Genomic DNA, 26551 nt, shown 5'->3' on the forward strand with positions numbered 1-26551 from the left:
TGACAGTGGAGGAGATGTGGAAGGTGAGTGGATTCGCGGGAGGCCCCTGACACAGCGCGTTAGTCCCACGGCAAGACAAAAGTAGATCACGGGAGTTACATTAGAAGTCAATGAAATGAGAAATGACTTTTCTGTGGATACATCGAAGTGTCTGCCCCGGAGAAATGAGAGTTTGAGTCTGACAATAATGTGCTGCACGATAATACTGTCAAAAGTTTGAAAGAGGATTGTACTAAGATGTTCAGAAAGCGTTATTAAGAAAATGATTCGTATTGTAGTTTAATGTGAAGTTTAATGTGAAAAATTTCTCACATTTTCTTGATTTTCTTAATTTTCTTTGATATCTTGTGTTTTGAAGTTTTATTTATTGGTTTTACTTTTTTATTTTCGTATTGAGACACTTATTTCAATTCACTAGTTGTATTGATTTAAATGGAGACTATAATGGCCTTTGGAAACATGTTTTATTATTATTTTTCAATATAATGTGGTATATAAATACATTGGAGTTGAATTTCTTTTTTAATATAATGGCAAATTTGTAATAAAAATATAGTCGATTCTCTTTTCTTTATCTTTTTATTTTAGTAAATTACAAATGTTTATTGATTCAAAAAAAATAAATAAAAAAAAAATCATTCAAAACCATTATGAAAAATAATAAAATAGTTCAGACCAACCAGCCGGCGCACGTACTATTTCATCAATCTTAATTTAATTGTAATACCAGAAAGCTATACGTAATTTTAAAGATGATTTTCTCAACAAAACGATTATGTCATTTATTTTTGCATTCAATAATAAGCAATGACCAATAGTTTGTGATAAAAATCAACTTTTCATTTCACATTTCTTACCTGTATTCCGGGATCTGAAGGACCCAACAGGGTTCACTCCATCAGTAAATACTCATTCTGTCTGTAATAATCCACAGAAAAACAATATCCACAAGTATTTTTCCTGAAGTAATCCCATTTGGAGAAATAGTCCAGTAAACAGCGTTTTCTTAGTATAAAAAACGCACAAATAAAGCTTGTCCAAAACTTCTCTCTGTCCTTAACAAAACACCTGCTCTGGATGCAAAATGGCGCTGGGTGTGTTTGTTTTCTCCACACTTTCAGCTACAGAATGAGACCATCCACGGGTTTGTCTGGCACAGCCCTTTACTTAAACCAAGCGTTCCCTTCTGACATCTGTGCAGTGGGACTTTTACCTGTGCTAGTCACATCCATGGTGCTAGCGTGCTAAGGAAGTGACATAGTACTTATTAATTGTCATAATATTCTAGCCAATGAGCCAAGCTTTCGAACGCATCGCTTTTCTGATCGTGTTAGCCTTTTGGACGTGCATTTCGTTAAATACATGTATTATTTTACCCCCCCCAAAAAAAAAAATATATAATTTTTCTTTTTTTTTCACCTCTATTGGGAAATTCATGGTTACACTCATGTTGACACATTTTCACATACATTGTTTTTAGCAGTTATAATAGGTATTTGTTGCCTCCAAAACATCAACATGTATTTTTTATTATCATAGAGTAAAACAGTTTGGCACAGTTGGCACATATTTGGATCACTTGTTCCGAATATACTTTCTGATTCAAAAAGGTCAACAGCACCAAAAGGCCTGTCCCTAGAGATACTGAAACTTTACACAGTTGTTGTTGTCAACAAGATAAACATCATGTACAGTGAACAGCATAAGCACACAATGAAGTATGTCATGCTCAGGACCTTTACTAATTGACACTATTCAGGCGAGACTAAAAAAGGATGTATTTTGTATGTTTGGGCTTCTGTAGTGTAAGTTCTGAAGCCCTGACAGTGTGACATGTGCACATCTGCAGAAACTAGAAGGCCTAAGCTTTCTAACGATGCATCACACTTGCATGTGGGCTGTAAGATCCTCTTTTAATAAGCAACGCCATTCATTTGGGTTTGTCCAACTATTGTGTAAGAGAAAACCCTATATTTTGGATTAACTACATTTCCCATATTTTTTGCTTGTCCACATTTTTTCCCTTTCTTTTGCTTTTGTTTTAATAATCATCTTTCTAAACTAGTTAGTCGAAGTCATAATGTATGCATGTCCAGGAAATATCTGTATCTTTGCTTCTGTTGTTGTTTTTTACAGGACAAACTTTAACTGAAAGCATTCCTCCTGACCCACTGTGTTAAGAAAAAAGTTTCCGTCGATCAGCCTCTAATTGCCAAAGTTTGGATCAATTTGCATTTTTATTTTGGCCTCATTTCAATGTTTTCCCCATTATTACATTATATGGAATCCTTGCCAACAATGAAACACTTTTGATTTTTCTGTCCATCACAGCTCCAGCCCGGCAGTACACTTTGCATATATTTAAAAATCTGCAGTATTTTTTTGAGCTCTAGGTGCTCCAACCCAAACTTTCAACTCTCGGCAACTGCTACCGAGGCTCTTCTAAAAGTCTCGGGCACAATAATGATTCTGTTCCGCCCACGCCGTATCCCGCGAACAAGCCGGGTTCACAGACGCACCGGCAGATGTTCCAACTCCATCAGCGTTAACGTGACAACGCGCCACGTTTTCCCACACTGGAGCATTGTAAGCGTTGCAAAGTAAAGTTTCTTCAGACTGGTATCTCGCAAACTGAAACGCCTCCGGTTTCCGCATCGCTGTCACTTACAGGTAGGAACGAGGCCTGCGCGTGGCGGAGGGTGGCTGCCGGGTCGCCGAAAAGTTGTTTGAAAAGGCCGGCGAAGTGCAAGAAAGCCAACGTCGACTTGCGAGACAGAGCGAAACGAGCGCGCGGCGAATCGCATCTGGACGTGGGTGTGAAGAAAAACGTCCCGGTGAAAAAACGTTGTCCGGAAAGGATTGACAAAATGTTACCGAAGCCGAGAGATGAGACGTTTGCATATTTGTAGTTTTGTCTTATGCTAGCTGTTTTTATTTTATTTTATCTTTATTTTCCCCCTCCATTCCTTATTAGGAAATGAGAGGTTTTGTCTATAGGAGTTTTTGTTTATAAGAGTTCTTCTGTTAAGAGTGTTTTTTAAACTTATTTATCTGTCCTTTTCCTCTGTATCTACCTGTGTTGCAACAATGGAATTTCCCCATGTGTGGACAATAAAGGAATATCTTATCTTATCATAAATGTCCGAGCGAAATTAACTGTGACGTCGACAAACTTTGGCAATTTTAGAATCACAAAATGAGGAATTAGGGAAACAAATGTGTTGCTTATTATTCACAATTATCACAGTTACTTATTATTTTTTACAAGAAGCTTTCCCTACTCTCAGTGAACCAGGAACTGTAACAGCGACTGGAGAGAATGTGTCTTGCCAAGGTGCACAACAATATGAAAATCCTCCAGTTAATAAGACTTTAAAATACTCCTCCTCACCTTCAAAGCTCTTCACCACCTTGCCCCCCCCTACCTGTCTGACCTCCTCATCCCCCACCGCCCCTCCCGAGCTCTCCGATCCTCCTCCTCTCTCACCCTGGCTGCACCAACATCCCGACTCAAAACTTTTGGCGACAGAGCATTCTCCCGAACAGCACCCCGACTCTGGAACTCCCTCCCCCAACCTGTCCGCCACTCTCCCTCACTCACAACATTCAAATCCCGCCTAAAAACATACCTCTTCACCCAAGCCTATGACCTCCCCTACCCCTAGCCTCCTCTACCCCATTGCCTACACTTCTACCCCCTGTTACATCCCCATCTTTTTCTCTCTACTTCTTCTGTCTTGTTCATTTTATCTGTATATTAATGTGTATTGTACGTGTTTTCCCCCTGTCTGTAAATACCCCCCCCCCCTTTTTTATTATGTTCAGCGTCTTTGGGTCACTGAAAAGCGCTATACAAATAAAAGTTATTATTATTATTATCATTACTTTAGATCCATAAGTTCTCACAGGTTGGACTCAGAAATGCTCAGGTCGTATATAGACATTTTTTGTTTAATTTTAATTCAAAGGTTGCTCCAAATTCTATCAAAAAAGGCCTTTTTAAATGATAACTATTTAAAATTATTTATTCACAACAACAAAATTAATTCAAGTGTTAGATTCTGAATATTATGGCCTTAAAGACTTGGGGGTCGCCCTTGAGAAGAAGGTTTGGAAATGCATCTTTTTCTGTAATAGACATATGCACCTTATATGGATGGATAATAAAAACAGGTCCATTGGGACGTCCTGATCAAAACTACAGACAACTCGTCCCGAGGTGTCTTGGCCAAACAGAAAAGTTTACAAAGTTTAAAAATCCTTCTCCCAGACCTGGGAAAACTACGGCCCGAGGGCCACATACGGCCCGTTTGTCTTTATAATCCGGCCCGCCAAATATGCCAAGTAATATGGAAAAAAAAAAAAAAAAATTTAGGCCAGACTTGGGCATTTGTGGCCACAAGGGCAAGATGTGGCCCTCGGCATGTTTTAATCTGGCCCTTAGAAAGATTTTAGTTTCTATTTTTTAACTGCCTACATCTGTCTGCACTTGTATCCTTAATAAAGATGACATGAAATGAATTAAATAATAGATTCAATACCCTATATTTGACAGAAAAGTTATATTTTATTTGATAAAATTTGATTGATTATATATATATATATATATATATATATATATATATATATATGTAGGAAAATAATTGCCCACCCCTGTTTTATAACCTGTGCTCACATTTGAAGAATTGTCACTTTATGTACACTTGACTTGAATATGTTTCCATACATGGGCTTTTAATGTATTTATTGACTTATTTTATTAGTGAAACGTACGAATGCGCTACTGTACACCGACGCCTGAATTTCCCTTTTTTGGGGGAATTAATAAAGTAGCCGTCTATCCAATTTTTGTAAGAAATTGACTTATTTATGCGTTCGTGTTGTTGTAAAATGGCTGTGCAACATTGTTAGACGCCTCATGTTTGATTGTTGAAAACAGTATAAGACATAAAAGAGAAGAGCGCAAATAAAACCATTTCAGTCATATACACAGCTGAACAAAACAGTTTAGAACTCTTATTTGTCCCACAGTGAGGAAATTCTGAACAGATGTGAGGTAAAACTGTTAAAAAAAATGGTTAAAAACACATTGAAATGTGTTTTTAACCATTTTTTTAGTTAAAGTGTCCCCTTTAACTAGAAAAGTATCCAAACATTTTAAAAATACAGTCGTCAAATTCTATGTTCCAGCCTAGATGAATTGTCTTGCTGTTACACATTTCACCTTTGACCCTTTGGACATTTTATATCACATTTCTACACTTAGGACCACCCGCCCCCATTTCCCCCAAAAAAACACCTCAATTGTCCCAAACACCGGAAAGCCACTGGCCGGGCAAAGCGTTATCGAGTTATTGGCAATCGGTCTATGGGGGCACATTTGGAGTCAGTATCATGGCAGCGGCGTTTACCCCACTGCTGGGGGGGCTTATCATGCCCCACCAACTCGGGGGCCAAAGCACAGCGGGCACGGCGGCACCAACGGGACTTCCAGCCGACCAAAAGTAATAAATACATAAAAGAAGTGGAGCAAAGAATCTTCTGTCTGCACGATCCGCGGTTGTCCATTTACCCGTCTCGCTCTCCTCTCTCCACACCATTTGCTGTCATTACGTCGCAGCGCCCCCTGCTGTGGGACGAAGGCGGCGGCGTCCCTGAGGTCACCGCGGGTAGAGGAAGCGATGGGGGGAGGAGCAGCCGGGCAGGGAGGGGGGGAGGATCTTTACTCTCCTGTGGGACAATCAACGGCGAGTTCACACACTGCCCACACTCGCCCAAGAGCGATGTACAAATGTCTGGTACGGTGGCAAAACTGGTGCGTAAATGGTAAAAAAAAAAAAAAAAAAATATTTCACCAAAAAATTATCTCAGACGTTCAAAGTGTTATTCATTTACTCCCTATAATTGACAAAGTTAGCAATGTGCAACGTTACGGCTTTCTATCTTAAGTTTGTGACAATTTTACATCAAAATAAGGAGTTTTTATAACAGAGAAATAAAACAAAGCAAGGATTATTATAACCCTTTTTTATTAAGGCATATAAAGCAGAACTTTCAAGCGGATTAATTCATATCTAAAGTATATAAAAGCATAAATAATCTAAAATATGTTCAAATTAAATGGGGAAAAAGAGGGTAATTTTGTTTTGACGGACGAGGAGTGGGAAAATGCACGTAGTTCGCAAAATCTCACATTTGGAAGGAATTCTGTTGGAAGAATGTGCCCCGTTATATTTTACGGGGAGGGACTGAATGCTGGAGAAATGGCGGTTGCCAGGCGGCTCACCACTATCCCATCGTGTGTTCTGGGACCGTGTTGTCGCACAAAAATATTGGACAGAAATGAAAAAGGCAGACGCCACAGTTTTTGACACCGCCGTCCCACTTGATTTCAGAACTATGGAGTATTTGGGCCGCAAGACGCTTCGGTATCCGCTCCATATATAATTACCGTATTTTCCGGACTATAAGTCGCACTGGAGTATAAGTCGCATCAGCCAAAAAATGCATAATAGAGAAGAAAAAAACATATATAAGTCGCACTGGAGTATGAAATGCAGTTGCAAGTGTGAAAATAACAAATAATATCACATATAAGTCACTCCGGAGTATAAGTATATAAGTATAAATATAAGTATAAGTCGCACCCCGGCCAAAACTATGAAAAAAGGTGCGACTTATAGTCCGGAAAATACAGTAATTACACAGTTTAACACCTTTGCTTGATGTACAGTGTTTATTAATACAGATGTAGACGCTGATATTGTAGTTTATACTCAATATCAGCGTCAATATAATAAAATGTAATAATAAATTGCCATGAAAACTCACAATTATTGCAAAAAAAAAAAAAAAAAGACAAGATAAACACTGTGATCAAATATTTCACGCCGGCCATTGAATATCTTCGAGTTAATACGAGAAGACGTAGTGTCGCGTCGGGGGACGAGCCGGACGGAAAGGAAATGGACAGACTGTGGAAAAAAGCTCCTCATGTGTGAAATGTGGTCCCGTGAAGTTGGCATATCAAAAAACAGGCTTTGCGCTGAGTGGCAAGATTCACAACTATCCCAAACGTGTCGTGTGGTGACAATATGACAGAGGCGGGCGGCGGGCCAAACGCCGACGGATTATTACAATATTAGGATTTGGTTGCGACGAGGAGAAACGGTATCGAGGGGCATTGAATGAAAAAAGGATGGAAAAGGGTAAAAGAGTAAAAAATGATAATAATCAGAAAATAACTGATGTTTTGAAGCTCGTCTGCACGGGTTGTGATGCGGTTGTGTGGTAAAAAGCTGAAGGAACTACAGGAAATGTGATCCTTTGTTCCAGTGAAGCCTAAATAATTACATTACTGCAATTTAACATCATCAAAATCTCATCTATTGAAATATGACAGTTTTGAAAAAATTACAAAAAATATATTTTTACAATTCAGGGAATCTTATTCTACATAATACCAGACGTCTCCTCAAAATTAAATTTAGGCTCCTTATTTTGAGTATCACAACCAGGCCTATAACAGGACTATTATATAAACTAGATCCAAACAAAGTCTCCATAATAACTAAAAAGTATTAGAAATTAAGATTGGCTTCCCACATTATGGTTTAAAGTATTTTTTAACTGACAACAATCAGATCTTTAGGGCTAAATAAAGGAAACACTTTACTTCTTTTTAATATGTTTTTTTTAGAAAAAAAAAAAAAAAAACAGGCAGGACCAGAAAAAAAAAATAGTAAAAAAGAAAAAATCACATTAAAGCCAAAATAAAAGTCCCGTTTAATCCATTGTCGGTCAAATTTGTCCATTTTCAAATTGAGTCCAAAAGTGATTTCATTATTTTGCATCTGTTGATTATGACGTCGGTTTGGTCCTTAATCGTCGGTGCAATTTGAGTCATTTTGTCATGGGCTTCTTCTAATGTCACTTTTATCACTCTGACTGAAAAACTTTATGCCGTTTTTATTCAACCAGTAAAGGACCAAAAATAGTAAAATATTTGTATATATCGAGTTTAGAGCTTAAGTTTACATTGCTGCTCCAACAAACCCAAAGTTGTTGAATTATTTATGAATACAACTGCAACTGATTATTATTTTAGTTGTCGACAAGTCATGGATTAAAATCACAACATATTTATTCTTTTTATGACATTTTGTTTTAACTATGATGCTTTTTTTTGGACTAAAACATGTGCCCGAAAGACATTTTTTCGAGTGATTAATAAATTAGTCAAAGATTATAATTAACTGGTCATGATTGTTCTGATGAATCACAATAGTTTTAATAATTTATAACCAATAACTAACACAGCCGTTAAAATCCTTCTTTATTACCACGACTCTAGTCCAAAGTACATCAAGCATAAGAATATGAGATAAGAATAAGATAGAAAATTATACTTTACAATGATCTAAAACGCTTTTATAAGAAGCTCTAAGGCAGTAGTGCAAACAGGAGCGTTCAGGCTTAAGCAGCAGTTTTCTTGACTCGGCCTCTGGTATTTCTGGCAAGTCCCGGTGTCGTCTGAGTCGCCATTTCTGTGGATTTGGGAAGCGCTTTCTTCGGTTTCGGACTTTTTCTCGGAGCCTTCTTCACGCCATTGACCTCTGTGGAAAAAAGTGAGACGTTATCGACTTGGACAGGGCCGTCAAAAACAAACCACTCCACGGGATTGTACCTTTCTTTTTCGTCACCCTCTTTTTCTTGGGGGGACTTTCTTCTTCGTCTACGTCGTCCTCTACCTCTTCGACGACGGCTTTTTGTTTTCGCTTGGTCACCTTCTGGGATGAGGGAAAATTAAAAGATTTGTCAAAAGGACAGACCAAAAGAAACAGACAGCTGTACTTTGACCTATTGTAGAAGATTTACTGACTTTTTTGTGTTTTAAAAACGTGAAAATAGAAGCGTTTTGAGTATCTGAGGACGGAGATGAAGTCTGGCCTTTTCTCTGACTGAATTGATCAGTTTTAATCCTCCGCGTGTCCCGGTTGTTGTCAAGCTTCAACCAATCGGTTTCAAATGTTCTTCATGACGTGAACACCTTTTCCCAACTGCTAATAATATTCATAACAAATATTGAGCCCCAAAAGTGTTGTTAATCTCTCATTTACAGAACGATGTGTTGATATAGGAATTATCATGACACACGAGCTTAAGAAAACTACAAATACTCACATTTCGTTCGATGTGGGTTTTAGGAGTCATCTGGCATCAATCACAAACATGATTTTTCAAATGTTCTTACGTTGGATGAATTTCAGACACCGACCCTTTAATTTATCCGGGTTCGGGACTGGCACAAAGATGACACCACTTGTGAGTATTCGAGCTGTGGTCGACTAAAGCTCTCAAAACTATTAAAACCTCTGCTGTGGTCCGTGTAAATACTCGTAATCCTAATAAAATAATGAGTCAAAATATCAGCCCGACGTCTTCATCATCGGCGACTGGCTTTGACTCTCCAGCAGAGGGCGATATTTAGTTTGTTGTTGAAACAAAATGCATAAAGTCAAATTTTGTATCAACGCTGTCCTCTTATTCCAGCTTGTGGTGAAAACAGGTTTGTGAAGGAGTGTGTAGTGAATTCAAAACGGTGGAAAATAATAAAAAAATCGTTGGAAGTTTGTAATTTCACTTCCTGTTTATAATTGATGTCAGGTGATAAGAATTGTTTTTTTTTATTTGACAACTGAAACTATACGAGAGCTGCTTTATTTTGTTGAATTAATGTTAAGTGAGTCAAAAAAGTTCTTCTTTTGTGTAAATTATGCATAAACTGGAATGAGTGGTCCTGGTGTGATGTCACTTCCTGTCAATTTATACCGATTTTTCGACGTTTTCTCCACAAATACCTGCTCGATTGGTGTAAAACTATAATTTATATGTACGACAGGTATAAATACACTAAATAAAATCTAAATTAGAACATCTTAAAAACCTATCATGTCCCCTTTAATGTCTGCAGACGACACGACCACGGTCTATTCAGCCGGTGTGAAATGAATCGTAATCCTTACATTAGCACGAGAATTAAAAAAAAAAAAAAAGTCATTCCCTTTAACAAAGCCGGTCACCTCCTGCGCCCGCCCCCTTCCTCCTTTTCGGTCCTCGCAACACGAACCTCTCCCCTCCCTCGCTCTCACCCCTGCCCTCCCCCCGCTCCCGATTCCATTTTGGTCTCCATTTTGACAATTGCTACCTCATGATCACTATGCGGCGCCCGCTGAGGTGAACAGATTGGCGGGATAATTGCATACAATAACCAGCGCCGAGGCCTGGTAACCCCTCGGCTGGCAACGACCATGTCCCCAGTGGTATCTTCCATATGCACAGGGAGGGAGAGAGGCGGAGAGGGGGACTAAAACAGACTGAACGGAGAGATAAAGTAGGAATTAAGAGTGATCACGCTGGAAGAGCAATAAAAAGCTAGGAAACATTTTACGGGCAGGGTTTCCAAGCACATAAAAACCAACCAAGACACTAAAAGTTTGTTCCTTTTGTTTGGGAGCGTCGACGCGGCCGCCGTTCGCCGACAGAACTCGACAAACCGCGCGGTGTATTGAGCGTCGGATGCCCTTCCAGCCTGCCGAGTCGCTATTCGAGTCACTGCGCAGGGCTGTCGAAAACATTTTAAACTAAAACGATCATGAAAATTAGTATTGATAGAAAAACATCACAGAAACGGCACAAAATTGGACCGTTTCTATCTTTATCAGAAGTCAAATAAGACCACATATTAACACAAAGAAAGTTCCGTATGTCGCACCAGCCAAAAAAATGCATAATAGAGAAGAAAAAACATATATACGTCGCACTTTGAGGAAATTTATTTGATAAAATCCAAGAACAAGAACAGACATTTCATTTAATGCAGTTTAAAATAATAACAGATTAGAGAACATGGTGAATAGGTGTACGTATGCTAACGCTAACACCTTCAGCTACATGAGGCACAGACAGAACTGTGGTAAGTGTCTGGTATGTTAACGTAACATATTAACAGTTATTCAGATAACTATAGCATAAAGAACATGCTAACAAGTTTAGCAAAGCATCAGTTTTACCCCAAATCACTAAATCCATTGAATTCTTCTTCCTCTGTGTCACTTCTATTTTGGGTTCCAAATGTCAGAATTTTGTTCACTGACGATGACAATAAACACTTTTCTGATTCCAAAGCCATGTTATATAACGTTTGATTACAACGTGGCTTCATATAACCATACTGCTTTACAAAATACAGTCCATTGAAATTAAATGAATGAAGAGCCGCTTCGGTTCTCCTCCTGAAGAGCCGCTTCGGTTCTCCTCCTGAAGAGCTGGTTCTCCTCCTGAAGAGCTGGTTCTCCTCCTGAAGAGCTGGTTCTCCTCCTGAAGAGCTGCTTCGTTCTCCTCCTGAAGAGCTGGTTCTCCTCCTGAAGAGCTGCTTCGGTTCTCCTCCTGAAGAGCCGCTTCGGTTCTCCTCCTGAAGAGCCGCTTCGGTTCTCCTCCTGAAGAGCTGGTTCTCCTCCTGAAGAGCTGGTTCTCCTCCTGAAGAGCTGGTTCTCCTCCTGAAGAGCTGGTTCTCCTCCTGAAGAGCTGGTTCTCCTCCTGAAGAGCCGCTTCGGTTCTCCTCCTGAAGAGCCGCTTCGGTTCTCCTCCTGAAGAGCTGGTTCTCCTCCTGAAGAGCTGGTTCTCCTCCTGAAGAGCTGGTTCTCCTCCTGAAGAGCTGGTTCTCCTCCTGAAGAGCTGCTTCGTTCTCCTCCTGAAGAGCTGGTTCTCCTCCTGAAGAGCTGCTTCGTTCTCCTCCTGAAGAGCTGGTTCTCCTCCTGAAGAGCTGGTTCTCCTCCTGAAGAGCTGGTTCTCCTCCTGAAGAGCTGGTTCTCCTCCTGAAGAGCTGCTTCGTTCTCCTCCTGAAGAGCTGGTTCTCCTCCTGAAGAGCTGCTTCGTTCTCCTCCTGAAGAGCTGCTTCGTTCTCCTCCTGAAGAGCTGCTTCGTTCTCCTCCTGAAGAGCTGCTTCGTTCTCCTCCTGAAGAGCTGCTTCGTTCTCCTCCTGAAGAGCTGGTTCTCCTCCTGAAGTGACTATAGCTCCACTGTCTCTCTCGTGTCTGTCCGTCTGAGGGAGTCAGATCTCTCCTTCACCGTGGAACTCCTCCAGGTTTCTTTTTCCAAAGGTTTTTTGTAGTTTTTCCTGGGCGAGAAGGAGGGTCTAAGGACAGAGGACTCTGGGACATCGTCCCTCGTCCCCATGGACATCGTTTATTTCGTTTTTCACTGTCGCCCTCAGAGGCGTGTTGTTGTGATTTTGGGCAATTTTAGAGCGATATTTGAATAACCCTAATGCTTTCACTTACATTAAAACAAATACGTTCATGCCTTAGTTTAATAGTCAAACTGCATCAAAATAAAAAACAGAAACAAAACTGAGACTAACTCAAGACTAATTTCAATGTAATAAAACAGCTACATTCTGTCAGATGGATAGTCATTTTGCCATATACTGTGCAGCCCTAAAGGAAATCTATATACATTTCCTGGTAGAACCTTGCAGCGTGACCCATTCCTGGACTGCGCACTAACCTTGGGTGGCGCGGTCCCGTTGGCGGCGCCAAACTCCAGTTTTCCGTCGCCTTGGGCCGCCAGAGCTTGGAGTCCCGCCTGAAGAATGGAGCGCATTTTGTCGTAGGGCGGCCGGTCCTTGTATTCCAGCGTCCACACCTCCTCCATGAACCTCTGGAGCTCATCTACAACGACACGTCCCACAAACTGTAACCAACGCAACACGACGAGCAACGTGTTGAGTCCTGTTCGACCGGACGGGCACGTCGTCAATGTCTGCGAGTCAGAGGATTACCCTGGCCTGGTACACGTCTAACTGTCCCGCTTTCACGTAAATACTGTCCCGCTTTGACGCAAATACTGTCCCGCTTAGACGCAAATACTGTCCCGCTTAGACGCAAATACTGTCCCTCTTTGACGTAAATACTGTCCCTCTTTGATGCAAATACTGTCCCGCTTAGACGCAACTACTGTCCCGTTTGACGCAAATACTGTCCCCGTTTGACGCAAATACTGTCCAGCTTTGACGCAAATACTGTCCCCGTTTGACGCAAATACTGTCCCCGTTTGACGCAAATACTGTCCAGCTTTGACGCAAATATTGTCCAGCTTTGACGCAAATACTGTCCCTCTTTGACGCAAATACTGTCCCACTTTGGCGCAAATACTGTCCCACTTTGACGCAAATACTGTCCCACTTTGGCGCAAATACTGTCCCACTTTGACGCAAATACTGTCCCACTTTGACGCAAATACTGTCCCACTTTGACGCAAATACTGTCCCACTTTGACGCAAATACTGTTCCGCTTTGACGCAAATACTGTCCCGCTTTGACGCAAATACTGTCCCGCTTTGACGCAAATACTGTCCCGTTTTGACGCAAATACTGTCCCGCTTTGACGCAAATACTGTCCCGCTTTGACGCAAATACTGTTCCTCTTTGACGGAAATACTGTCCCTCTTTGACGCAAATACTGTCCCGCTTTGACGCAAATATTGTCCAGCTTTGACGCAAATACTGTCCCTCTTTGACGCAAATACTGTCCCTCTTTGACGCAAATATTGTCCAGCTTTGACGCAAATACTGTCCCACTTTGACGCAAATACTGCCCCCTCTCAGCTGCTGCCCCCGGGTATCAGTGGTGGTGTTACCGGGGTTCTCTCTGGGTGCAGCTTCTTCCTGCATGTGTTTGGTAAAACTATAAATTGGCCCTAGTGAGTGAACAAAAGGGTGAATGTTCGTCTGTGTGTCTACGTCTCTTTGGTGTGCCCCGCCTAATGCCCAAAGTCAACGGGACAGGCTTCAGTCACCTGCGACCCCAAACGGGAACAAAAATTGATGAATGAATATTTTTTGTGCAAAAATATAATAGTGATAAATAAGCTTTTTAATGTGTCTATTTTAGCTGCTGTAACGCTGTTAATACTGCATCTGTGCAGTCTTGACCAAATGACACGACGAGCGGGCAAAAGTCAGTGCCTTCCCCCTCTCGGCCGCCGCCCCCTCTCGGCCGCCGCCCCCTCTCGGCCGCCGCCCCCTCTCGGCCGCCGCCCCCTCTCGGCCGCCGCCCCCTCTCGGCCGCCGCCCCCTCTCGGCCCTCTAGGCTGTGGAGGCGTAATGGTTTTACTCCAGTCATTCTGCCACTGCCGTCGTCATGACCCACAGCTCCAAAAATATGCACGTTGTTTTAAAGAAGGCACATGGAAAGGAAGTGATATAAAGGCATAAGCAACACTATATTAGTCAGATGCTTTTTTAATCAGCTGATGGAACCCACACCGGAGTGAGTTTGGCCTCTGAGGGAGGAAATAAACAAGTGCAGTGGGCAGTGGACAAAGAGAAACCAAAGGGAAACGAGTCGGAGTGGAAACACATCCTCACACTGCTCTTTTCTCTCGAATGGGCTCCAGATTTATACTGGACATTTATCCTCGGCACAAACTGGTAGAACTCATAAACATCCCTCATCTTTTCATGCACGGACCTCACCTCAACTACACACGGCCCATCGAAAACTCCACAGTATTTCTTTATAGAGTATATATGTATTTCTAATGTGTGAAGCCGTGCACCGTGTAGCGAATGACACGGTATAATCTGGCAAAATTGGTCATAATTGGCTACAAATATCTTTTCCAGAGCACTTAAAGCAGCATTAGTTCAATGTTTGCAATTTGAAATGTAGAATAACAGTCCACGGGGGTCAGTGGATTATAACTCCATCACAGAGAGAAGCATAATAAGTCTTCATTAAGACTTATTTAAATGTTATTTTGTACAACATCGCCGCTGCAGCACTCGAGCGACTCTCCATTTAACCCCGACTGGGCTCGAGCGCCTCTCTCCCGGCATCTCTTTTCTTACTCATCCTCCTTTCGACACTTTCGTTCCCACCATAATGTTCCACTTCGGTCGCCGTGGTTTGTCGTGTTTGGTGTGACTTTCCTCAGCCACAGACGCACACACACAGATGGAGTTGTAAACAACAGTTCGGCGGTGCGCAGCGGGGCGGAAAAGGAGGAGGTGTGACGCGGCTTCGTGTTCGCTCGCGCTCGTGCCTGAACCGACACCGCCGGAGGTCAAAGTGCCAGCATTAAAAAAGGCAAGTCCTGCGGCGGCGAGAGGGCGGCGGCGAGACGCGACCACTCACAGCCGTGTTACCGACACGGAAAGTACATGTGTGTTAAATTCAAACTGAGAAGTAGAAGAGCGGGAGAGGATTAGGTTGATCAATATAGTTATAGCCGAGTACATAGAATTACTACCGTATTTTCCGCACTATAAGGCACACTTAAAAGCCTTTAATTGTCTAAAAAAACGGCAATGCGCCTTATAATCCAGTGCGCCTTATAAATGGATTGATTGTGGTTGTGCTTACTGACCTCAAAGCGATTTTGTGTGGTACACGTTTTGTTTCGCTTAATGCGCCTTGTAAATGAAAAAAAAAAAAGATTGAAAATAGACCATTCATTGACAGTGCACCTTACAATCCAGTGCGCCCTACAGTGTGGAAAATACGGTACAATGAATTCATGTAAAAGAGCAGCTGCTGTAATTATTATAAAATGTTATTGAACATACCTACTAGGAGTGGGCAATACTAAGTGTATCTTTAGAGTTTCCCGACTGGAAGTGGGCAATATATTTGGCCAATAGCACGAATGTTTTGAAGATATGTAACAGGGGGTTGTTCCAACATATCGGACCAGTATCGGTATCGGCCGATGTTCATGTTGAGTAATATCCAGTCCAAAACCACCGATAACAGGCCTCGGTAATGAAAGAGTTAAAGTGCGTATGACAGGATTTTACAACGTTCTAATTTAGAATTTATTTGCTGTATTTATACCTGTTGTACATATACATAATAGTATTACGCGAATCAAGTAGGTATTTGTGGAGAAAACGTTGAATAATCTGTAGAAAATGACAGGAAGTGACATCACACTAGGGACACTCATTCCAGTCAAAGTTTATGCCGAATTTACACAAACAAACTACTTTTTTGACTCTCTATTTTGTTGAATTGATGTTTAAAGTCGCTCTGGTATATTTTCATTTGTTAAATTAAACAAATTGTGACTTTAGAGTTTTTGCCCAGTGTTTGCTGGGTAATTTCCTAGAGTGACGTCATCAATTACAAACAGGAAGTGAAATTATAGTACTAAAAAATGTGCTATCGTGGGATAACATATTAATAACTTTTAGCCAAAGTCAACATACATTTATCTTAACTGCATTTTAGCACCATGAGTCTTCCGACCTGTAGGGGGCACTTTAACTCTAATATAATATTGCATTCCCATTATTATCCATATTTTAATACTCTTATGACCTCTAATACCAAGAGTACTGTGTGGATAATTCATTAACAGTTTATTTTGGCTGTTGATTGTAAGTCATTCTGTTTTAGTTTAAAGGCCATGGAAGAACTTCTCATCATATAAATAAATACTTATAAATAAACGTATCAACTACAGTATTGATAAAAGTACCTGGTTTGTCTTGCGAAGGGAAGCACTTCTTCATGAATTCCGAAAGGTTGTCCCGACTCCTACGGTACAAAAAAGTGAAATAAAAAGCAATTTATCGAACCTCAAACGACATCGGGCGACACGTTTACGGTGTTTTTTATGTCGTCGTACTTCATTTTGGAGACGCCCACGTAGTTGGCGTCCTGCAGCTTGTCCTCCCAGGGCAGACGTCCGCACAGCCACTGCACCAGACAGTAGCCCAGGATCTCCAGGTCCCCTCTCCGGCTCGGGGCTGGACACAAACGCTCACAATAAACAACATTATTTGGAAAAAAAATTAATCCTAAATTCACTGTTGTGACATTTTGGTGGCATTTCTCTTTGAATAAAAACATGATATTTTGGCTGAATGGCAAACAGTGTGTCAGAGCAGATGTCTCGGATTCTTCGTTTTTTTAAAATAAATTCATATTAAGAGTTCTTTTCGAGCGATGAGAAGAAATGTCTTTGAAGTGGGACGTGATTGTTAAACTTTTCACAGCAAGTGAGAAGAACTGTGGACTGTCCCAGGTCTAGAACTGGAGGACTGTCCCAGGTCTATAACTGGAGGACTGTCCCAGGTCTATAACAGGAGGACTGTCCCAGGTCTATAACTGGAGGACTGTCCCAGGTCTATAACTGGAGGACTGTCCCAGGTCTATAACTGGAGGACTGTCCCAGGTCTATAACTGGAGGACTGTCCCAGGTCTATAACTGGAGGACTGTCCCAGGTCTATAACTGGAGGACTGTCCCAGGTCTATAACTGGAGGACTGTCCCAGGTCTATAACAGGAGGACTGTCCCAGGTCTACAACAGGACGACTGTCCCAGGTCTACAACAGGACGACTGTCCCAGGTCTACAACAGGACGACTGTCCCAGGTCTACAACAGGACGACTGTCCCAGGTCTACAACAGGACGACTGTCCCAGGTCTACAACAGGACGACTGTCCCAGGTCTACAACAGGACGACTGTCCCAGGTCTACAACAGGAGGACTGTCCCAGGTCTACAACAGGAGGACTGTCCCAGGTCTACAACAGGAGGACTGTCCCAGGTCTACAACAGGACGACTGTCCCAGGTCTACAACAGGACGACTGTCCCAGGTCTACAACAGGAGGACTGTCCCAGGTCTACAACAGGAGGACTGTCCCAGGTCTACAACAGGACGACTGTTCCAGGTCTACAACAGGAGGACTGTCCCAGGTCTACAACAGGAGGACTGTCCCAGGTCTACAACAGGACGACTGTCCCAGGTCTACAACAGGAGGACTGTCCCAGGTCTACAACAGGACGACTGTCCCAGGTCTACAGCAGGACGACTGTCCCAGGTCTACAGCAGGACTGTCCCAGGTCTATAACAGGAGGACTGTCCCAGGTCAATAACAGGAGGACTGTCCCAGGTCAATAACAGGAGGACTGTCCCAGGTCAATAACAGGACGACTGTCCCAGGTCAATAACAGGACGACTGTCCCAGGTCTACAACAGGACGACTGTCCCAGGTCTACAACAGGACGACTGTCCCAGGTCTACAACAGGACGACTGTCCCAGGTCTACAGCAGGACTGTCCCAGGTCTACAGCAGGACTGTCCCAGGTCTACAGCAGGACTGTCCCAGGTCTACAGCAGGACTGTCCCAGGTCTACAGCAGGACTGTCCCAGGTCTATAACAGGACTGTCCCAGGTCTATAACAGGACTGTCCCAGGTCTATAACAGGACTGTCCCAGGTCTATAACAGGACTGTCCCAAGTCTAAAACAGGACTGTCCCGTCTTATGTAAAGTGTAGCTGTTCAGATACAAGTCCGCTTACTAATGTTAAGCACTCTGAACAGAATTCTGATTTCAAAACTAAAATGGCAACTCCAGCAATCGCAATCACAACTAGAAATGTCAACGTTACAAACGAATTTAACGCAAACACTGAAGGCGAGTCTGCGCACCACCAGAGCAAGCACGTCCCACAGTTTGAGACTCTTCACGTCGACTTAAATTAAGCTGAAAATGGAAAACAGGATCTCCAAAAGAGTTCAAAAGCACAAAAATTAAGTTTGTTTTGAATCATTTAGGACGTCAGAATGGTCAACATGCATTATTATTATTAGAGCGGGTGACAACTGTTGACATCAGCTGCCCTCAATATTTCATGTGCAAAAACATTTCAGTTCTGTTTTGTTGTGTGTAGTAATTGACAGTAGATTATGTATTCAAGCTTACAGTTAATCAATTTTTTAGCGTTTTCCAAATATTAAAGGTCCTCGAGCCTCCTCGGGCCGAGCAGGAAGTGGCACTCACTTGCTCCTTTGTGTGCGTCGATGCTGGTGAACTCGATGGTCCCGTCGTGACACCTCTTCGGGTCCTCCTTGTACTCTTTCAGGACGCCCTCTGGACAGTAACGATACGCCAGCCCGTAGTCCACCAGGTAAACCTGATTCAGAGACAGCAGAGCTTAGACTCATGGCAGCTCTCGAGTAAATGTGAGCTCTCGTATTTATGTAAAAGAAAAGAGGAAATTCTGTAGTTTGTGTGTTTCCCAAATGCGTTTTGGAAATGATTTAGATTTGTAGAAGTTAAGTACAGATCTTTAAATGTTGTGCACTCTGAAAATATGAATAGTAACATTGCAAAGCTCGTCAGAAAAATTACAAAAGGAATTATTTCAAACATGCTCAGCGTAAATAATTAATCTTTCCCTTTTTGAAATCATATATTAAGTTGTGCGAAGATTAAACAAAAATTGGATTCCTGGTAAGTAAAGAAGCGCAGCCATGAAAGCCGTACCAAATTTAAATCCCATGAGGCCAGTTTTAAATTGTCATTTATAAATAGCTCTTTAATAACAGCGCCAATGATACATTATTAATCTTCAGATTAAATATTTGCCCCTGCCCCCTCCTTGTTTTCCACTAAAAGCTCTTTGCTGCTGCCGTCTAATCTGGCCCTGTTTGGAGTGCACTCTCACACACGCACACATGCACTCATACACACACACGCACACATGCACTCATACACACACACGCACACATGCACTCATACACACACACGCACACATGCACTCATACACACACACGCACACATGCACTCATACGCACACACGCACACATGCACTCATACGCACACACGCACACATGCACTCATACACACACACGCACACATGCACTCATACACACACACGCACACATGCACTCATACACACACGCACACATGCACTCATACACACACACGCACTCATACACACACACGCACACACGCACACATGCACTCATACGCACACACGCACACATACACACACACGCACACATGCACTCATACACAAACACACACATGCACTCATACACAAACACACACACATGCACTCTCACACACGCACACATGCACTCATACACAAACACACACACATGCACACGCACACATGCACTCATACACAAACACACACACATGCACTCGCACACACGCACACATGCACTCATACACAAACACACACACATACTCTCACACACGCACACATGCACTCATACACAAACACACACACATGCACTCTCACACACGCACACATGCACTCATACACAAACACACACACATGCACTCTCACACACGCACACATGCACTCATACACAAACACACACACATGCACTCGCACACATGCACTCATACACAAACACACACACACACATACTCACACACGCACACATGCACTCATACACAAACACACACACATGCACTCTCACACACGCACACATGCACTCATACACAAACACACACACATGCACTCTCACACACGCACACATGCACTCATACACAAACACACACACACACATACACACGCACACATGCACTCATACACAAACACACACACATGCACTCTCACACACGCACACATGCACTCATACACAAACACACACACATGCACTCTCACACACGCACACATGCACTCATACACAAACACACACACATATACTCACACACGCACACATGCACTCATACTCACACACGCACACATGCACTCATACACAAACACACACACATGCACTCTCACAAACACACACATACACTCATACACAAACACACACACATGCACTCGCGCACACGCACACATGCACTCATACACAAACACACACACATGCACATGCACTCATACACAAACACACACACATGCACTCGCACACACACAAACACACATGCACTCACACACACACGCACACTCACACACACAAACATGCACTCACACACACGCACACAAACATGCACACAAACAAACACACACACACTCGCACACAAACAAACACACACAAACACGCACACACACACAGGCACACACACACAGGCACACACACAGGCACTCGCACAGGCACACAAACAAACACACTCACATACACAGCCTCTCTCCTCTTCAGGCCTTAATTTAATTTAATGAAGGAAAACTAGTGTGTTATGATAAAAAACAATGTCTGGCCAGTCGAGACTACATGTTTTCCCTGTATTAGAAATCATATAGTCTGGAACCTGCTCCTCTCGCCACAAATTCCGATGGACATGATGAAAATGATGAACATGATTAACTAGATTAACCAATCACAGAAACACATTGTCAACTTTTTGGAGTAAAAAAGGAAGCAAAAAAATCACAAGAGACTGAGGAATAGCGCACGCAGGTTTGTGTCAAATAAACTCTGCGGTAAATGAAATTTTGTGAGACGCAGACGCATGCTACACATAACACAGCTATTCTATACTTTAGAGTAAGAGCACATTGTGTGAATTAGGAGTCATTGGAGTAACATGATTGTCATTAACATCTGAACTGACCTGGTTTGGATTGCTGTTGCTCAACATGAGATTGGAGGCCTTGATGTCGGCGTGCACATACTCGTGCTCGTGGATGTACTCCAAAGTATCCAGCTGATCATAAAGACAAACAAGATTAACCGTTGTTTCGGACAGATAATATTATGTAAATGATGAAGTACAAAGTGTGAGGAAACAGGACAAAACGGCTTACCAGTCGAAGGCCAAGCTGCAGGACAAGTTTTCTGGGGAAACGCTTTCCACATTCTTCGAACTTCTTCTGCAGATCAGTGCCGAGTCGGTCTATCACCATGAATCTGTACCTGAGCCGCAAACGCCATTATTAACGTCTGTGGTTAGGTTTATAGTGCGTGTCAGACGCCAAATGGAGAATACTCATGCTACACAATGACGCGATGCACATGAAATCACAGAAAGCGCAGACACAATGAGAGGGATGTAACTTCTGCCGCTTACTTTCGTCCTCCTTTCTCGTGAAGTCCCGAGCCCCAGTATTTGGGAACACCGAGGCTCTTCAACTTGTGCGACTTCATCCAATTGTGAACTGCAAAAACACAGAGGAATCGGTCGTAAACATGATAGAACATCACCTTAAATACATTCACAGCTACAGTTTTACAGGTAGTATACAGTATGTAAGATTTCACTTCAATATTTCAAAAGCTAGGGAGGGTTATTTCAGTAGTCAGTTTAATCGTGCCTCTTTCAATGAGCAAATAATGAGTTTTAATGTGCACTGAGATTTATAAAATTCATTATCAACCAAAAAAATATTTAACTGTGGTGCTGGAAGGCTCCTAGATAGAGACATGTCAAAATTATTTATATTGTTGTGTCTTTTTTGACAATTTGATGCAATAATGCCACTATCTGTGCTCTGAAAAGGCCTTTTTTGTGTTTTACAGTCTGCATAATCGATAAACGGGATCAAAATCTGGGAATTTTTTGTCTTTATAATCGACTTGTAACGATTAGTCGATGGATCGCTGCTGTCCTATGCAAATCAAATACTGGTTTTATTGATAACAAGTGCCATGACAACACATTCACAAGTATAAAATCAAAGTTGTATGCGTTTAGATTTTGGCGTTTTGTTCTTAAGCCGGAAAGTAGAATGAGCTTGAGAAGTTCAGTTCAGGCTTTTAAATAGGGGGCCGTTTTATTTTGAAATGTGGACGGGCATTTTCAAGTCCATGGACGGGTCATTTTATTAATAAATCTTACAAAAAAAGATAATTTTATCATTAAATCGGGCCAGGAAGCATTTGACAATAGTCCGCCATTACAGTTTACTGTTTACAAGTGAAAATGTGCATGCTGCGCGCTCATTGGTCGGCGAAATTTGTGTGCTTGGCTCCGATTGGCTGCCGAACCATGGTCCGGAGAATGCCGAAACTACTCGTTTTTTCGCCTAGTCGACCCCCGGACAAAATTATTAAAAGCCTTCATTTAGTTCGGTTTGGATCCTAAAATAAAACAATTCAGGCTCTTTATGAATCCATGTGGAAGATTCTCAATCCAGGAGGAGCTTTGAAGCCATTTAAAAAACATGTTTGAAAAGTTTATTACATAGATACATACATTTGTGAGATAGCCTACTTGTACAAGAGTATTTTTTGCTCGAGTCATGTGACAGAATATGTGCTAGCGACCTGGTAGTACAGTAGTATTAGCACGCACACCGAGGCCTACAGTCAGCCCTGAATGAATATATTTTGTATCGACGCGTGCGAAAAACTACAAACTACAGCCATCACCCTTAAACATTTCACTAACTTTCACCAACGCGAGGCAAAACTAATGTTGGAGGCACTCGAAGCAATAAGAGTACAGGTAATTCCACGGAGGAGCGTCGGGCAGGGCGGCCGCCAGCTAATCTGCTGCCGGGACAAATATTTACCAACAACGCCAGAACACGCCATGAATAAAACATGAGCGCTTGGTTCCTTAGTAATATAACAGTTAATTGTCAGGGGAGATTGACATTTGGATTGTTATTATATAAAATGCAAAGCTGCGGCCTGGGGGCAACGGAGCAGCCACCGACCGCCTCCGCTCCTCGGCGAGGTCCCCCCTCCCCCCCTGCGCCGCCGCTACGAGATTGTCTTTTTTAATTAAGAAAGTTGGGTTTGTTTTATTTGTTTGCCCTGGCGGATGAGAGACGCCGGTCGTCGCGATCGCGGGGCTAACTTTGACTCGATGCACGGTGAGACTTACTCAGCTCGGGCTTTGCGGCTCGCATGTAGAACTTGAGCTCGGAAAACAGGGGGCCACTTTCGCTGGGCTCCTGGGAAGAGAACGAGGAAGAAGAAGAGAAGAGAAGCACACGAATGAGAAAGCAGTGAAAATGTGTTGTAATAATATAATGATAAGTAATGTAAGGTCAATGCATCGTTTTCATTGTTGTAGTTTGCACTGTATCCTCTTGTATATAGCCTTGGATACATAATATACTGTTTTTGTTAACATTTATCTTTTTATCTAGTTGATATTATGACATGTGTGAGCTTCTGTGTCTAAAAAAATCTCACTTGTGGATCAATAAAGTTAGTAATAAAGTCAATACATTCAAATAATTGATCATCTACATGTTAAATTGATTTAAAGCAGCACATATTACATACCATTTATGGAAAAAACAAAAAAACAAGTACTCAATATAATGCGTCAAATTAAACTGTGATGATGATATGGCAACTTTTAATCGCTTTAGTTGCATTACTGTTTCCATGCAACAACGTGTAAACTAACTGTGTGTGAAACTGGTGCAACACTGCAAAAAAGAAACTAAAAAGAACGTGGATGTGGTTAAACGGGCCCTAAACTCACCACTTTGATGACATACCGGGCATCTGAACCAACAGGTTTTGTGGAATTTTCATCAGCTACAACACAAGAAAACAACAATCAACAATATATAACAACTCGTAATAATAGTCCAACGTTAGCTCTATTGCTTTTACACATCAAAATTATAAACAGAGGTGGGTGGAGTAGCCAAAAATGGCAAGTTAAGATTATATTAGATCAAATAACGTTGGAAGTACCATATTTTCCACACTATAAGACGCACTTAAAAGCCCTCAATTTTCTCAAAAAAAAACACAGTGCGCCTGATAATCCAGTGCGCCCTATAGTGCTGAAAATATGGTACAAAGAAGTTACGTAAGAGTACTTAAGCAACAGTAAAAAAATAAATAACTACTTAAGTAAGAATAGTTGCAAAAGTAACTCAGAAACATTAAATTATGCTCAAAATCTGGTATTCTCAAAGGATAGACCACGAAAAACAAATAGAAACAACTAAGTCAGATGTGAAGGATGAAACACAAAAGTTTAAATCGGATTTTGTCATTTGTAGTTAACGTGGGAAGAGAAAGAACAGATTTGACTAAAGTAAGAGCCACAAAGTAAGAGCCACAAAACATGATTACACTTACATCATTATGATGTCATTCAAGTAGGCGTAAAAGTATGAGTATTCAAAGAAGTACACTAGCCAGACGACACCTTCTTACCCAAATAAATAAGTCCGAAGCCTCCTTGTCCGATAGGAGCACCGAGTTTCCAGGCTTTCTTCCCGGTGTCGGTGAGCACTTCTCCGGGCGGGAACTCCTCTGCCAGCTTCCTCTTCGCCGGAGCTCTGGCCTTTCCTCCACCAGCACTTTTGGCTTTAGGAGGCATCTAAAAAGGGTTAGAATAAGAAATAATAAGAATAAAATACGATAACATCAGCAGCGACAGTTCTCACATATTGACCCTTTAAAATGCAGTCATCATGATGTTCCACGTTCGTAAAAGGAGTGAAAAATGGAAAAATGTCTCAGTAAATGCACAAATAATGCAAAATACAATGCATTAAAACAGGGCTGAGTAATTTGCCAGCATTGATCGTTTCATGACGTGTCACATTCTGAGGTTAATCCCAAATTTCTGCGTCATAATCCACTTGACTTTTTCCCTCTATTCCGTAATTTAGAACGCTCGCAATCAAGACAACGTTGGTAGTTAGGCTCTTTGTAAACACCCTACGCAGTTTATGACCACAAACACGTTAGCATCACCGGGATCGAAGCCGTTTTGCAGCAGAAACGCGAACAGCAGCTCAATAAATTCACGGCAGACGGCAGGAAACACTTCAAAGTCACTATTAGACGTGAACAGGTTGTTTGATTTCACTTTAATTCGCGTTGATCACAGAGTTAGCCGTGTTAGCATGCGGCACTAGCATCGTTTTTTTCCACTTCCGCGTCTTGCTAACGTCAATTAACCGCACTAAACGCAGGCAAACGCGGGTTGAACAGGGCGTGCGGTCGGATTAAAAGGCACGTACCTTTTGCGGGTCGTTTGTGATTTGTGCGTGTTTTGTTTAGCTCCGTGACAGCCGTGTGATGACAAAATTCCCGCAAAACTAGCGGACAGGAAGTGGCGTCACGTGTGTTTTGCATTCCATTGGTCACTTTCGCAAACGTCATCTTTTTCTTTTCTTTTCTTTTTCTTTTTTTTTTCTCACTTCGAGTCACGCTTACTTACTTTTGGTCAAGATTGTTTTAAGCAGCATATTTTTATTTTATTTTTTATTATTATTTTCTAATTAAGGCAGATTCGACATCGATCAGGTAATATTAATGCGCAACGCACACCAAACACGTAAAATGAGCCTTTTGCTAACTTTTTTACTAAATGCATCATGATTTTTCTTTTTAAATTAAACCCCAAATGCACTCTTTAAATTTAACCCAACTAGTTAATTGCCTAGTTACACTTTAAAAACAACGCAACATTTTCTCAATTTAATTTAATTTAATTAATTTATATTTATTTGTACTTTTTTGTGTTTTGCTCTTTTCCCTACCTGATTATTCATTTAACAGTAGTAATGCAATATTTTATCTCTTTTTATTCATGCAATTTTGCTCCTGTTTTATTTTTATGTGCAATTTAGTAGAAACTGCTCACTTTTCCTCTTTTTTAAGTCATTCATCTTGTTATTTACTGTTGTCTGTAATTTAAACAATGCAACATGTCCTCTATTTAATTTTATGTATTTATTTTTGCTTTTGGCCACATGATTTGAGTTAAATAGTTAGTTAAACTGATTGTCAAACTGTGCACTTGTGGTAAATTAGCACAAAACCCCTTGCTCCCATTGAGAACTTGCCATGTGTGCAGTTACCATGGGCT

General features: G+C 41.6%; 1 protein-coding gene across 1 annotated transcript; it reads right to left on the reverse strand.

The window, feature by feature from the left end:
* Positions 1-8319: 8319 nt before the first annotated feature.
* On the reverse strand, positions 8320-25783 carry vrk1 (VRK serine/threonine kinase 1). Its single transcript, XM_072458043.1, has 13 exons — positions 25701-25783; positions 24886-25051; positions 24197-24252; positions 23585-23654; positions 21824-21911; positions 21561-21669; positions 21368-21460; positions 18857-18989; positions 16694-16814; positions 16544-16602; positions 12568-12731; positions 8687-8789; positions 8320-8615 (listed from the first exon to the last, which is right to left on the reverse strand). The coding sequence occupies exons 2-13, from the start codon at positions 25049-25051 to the stop codon at positions 8476-8478; spliced, it is 1302 nt and encodes a 433-aa protein (XP_072314144.1). The 5' UTR covers positions 25701-25783; the 3' UTR covers positions 8320-8475.
* Positions 25784-26551: the final 768 nt, after the last annotated feature.

The sequence above is a fragment of the Eucyclogobius newberryi genome, unplaced genomic scaffold (genome assembly GCF_026437365.1).
Source record: "Eucyclogobius newberryi isolate DKJ021-1_F unplaced genomic scaffold, fEucNew1.0.hap1 SCAF_21, whole genome shotgun sequence".
Lineage (NCBI taxonomy): Eukaryota > Metazoa > Chordata > Actinopteri > Gobiiformes > Gobiidae > Eucyclogobius > Eucyclogobius newberryi.

Excerpts from the sequence above, each read along its gene's own strand:
- vrk1 (XM_072458043.1), bottom strand. The coding sequence starts at position 25,051 with ATGCCTCCTAAAGCCAAAAGTGCTGGTGGAGGAAAGGCCAGAGCTCCG. Across the intron at positions 21,912-23,584 it reads AGCCGCAAAGCCCGAGCTGA|TTCACAATTGGATGAAGTCG; the intron begins GTAAGTCTCACC and ends GTGTTTTTGCAG. Across the intron at positions 16,603-16,693 it reads GTGGGCGTCTCCAAAATGAA|GAGTCGGGACAACCTTTCGG; the intron begins GTACGACGACAT and ends TTTGTACCGTAG.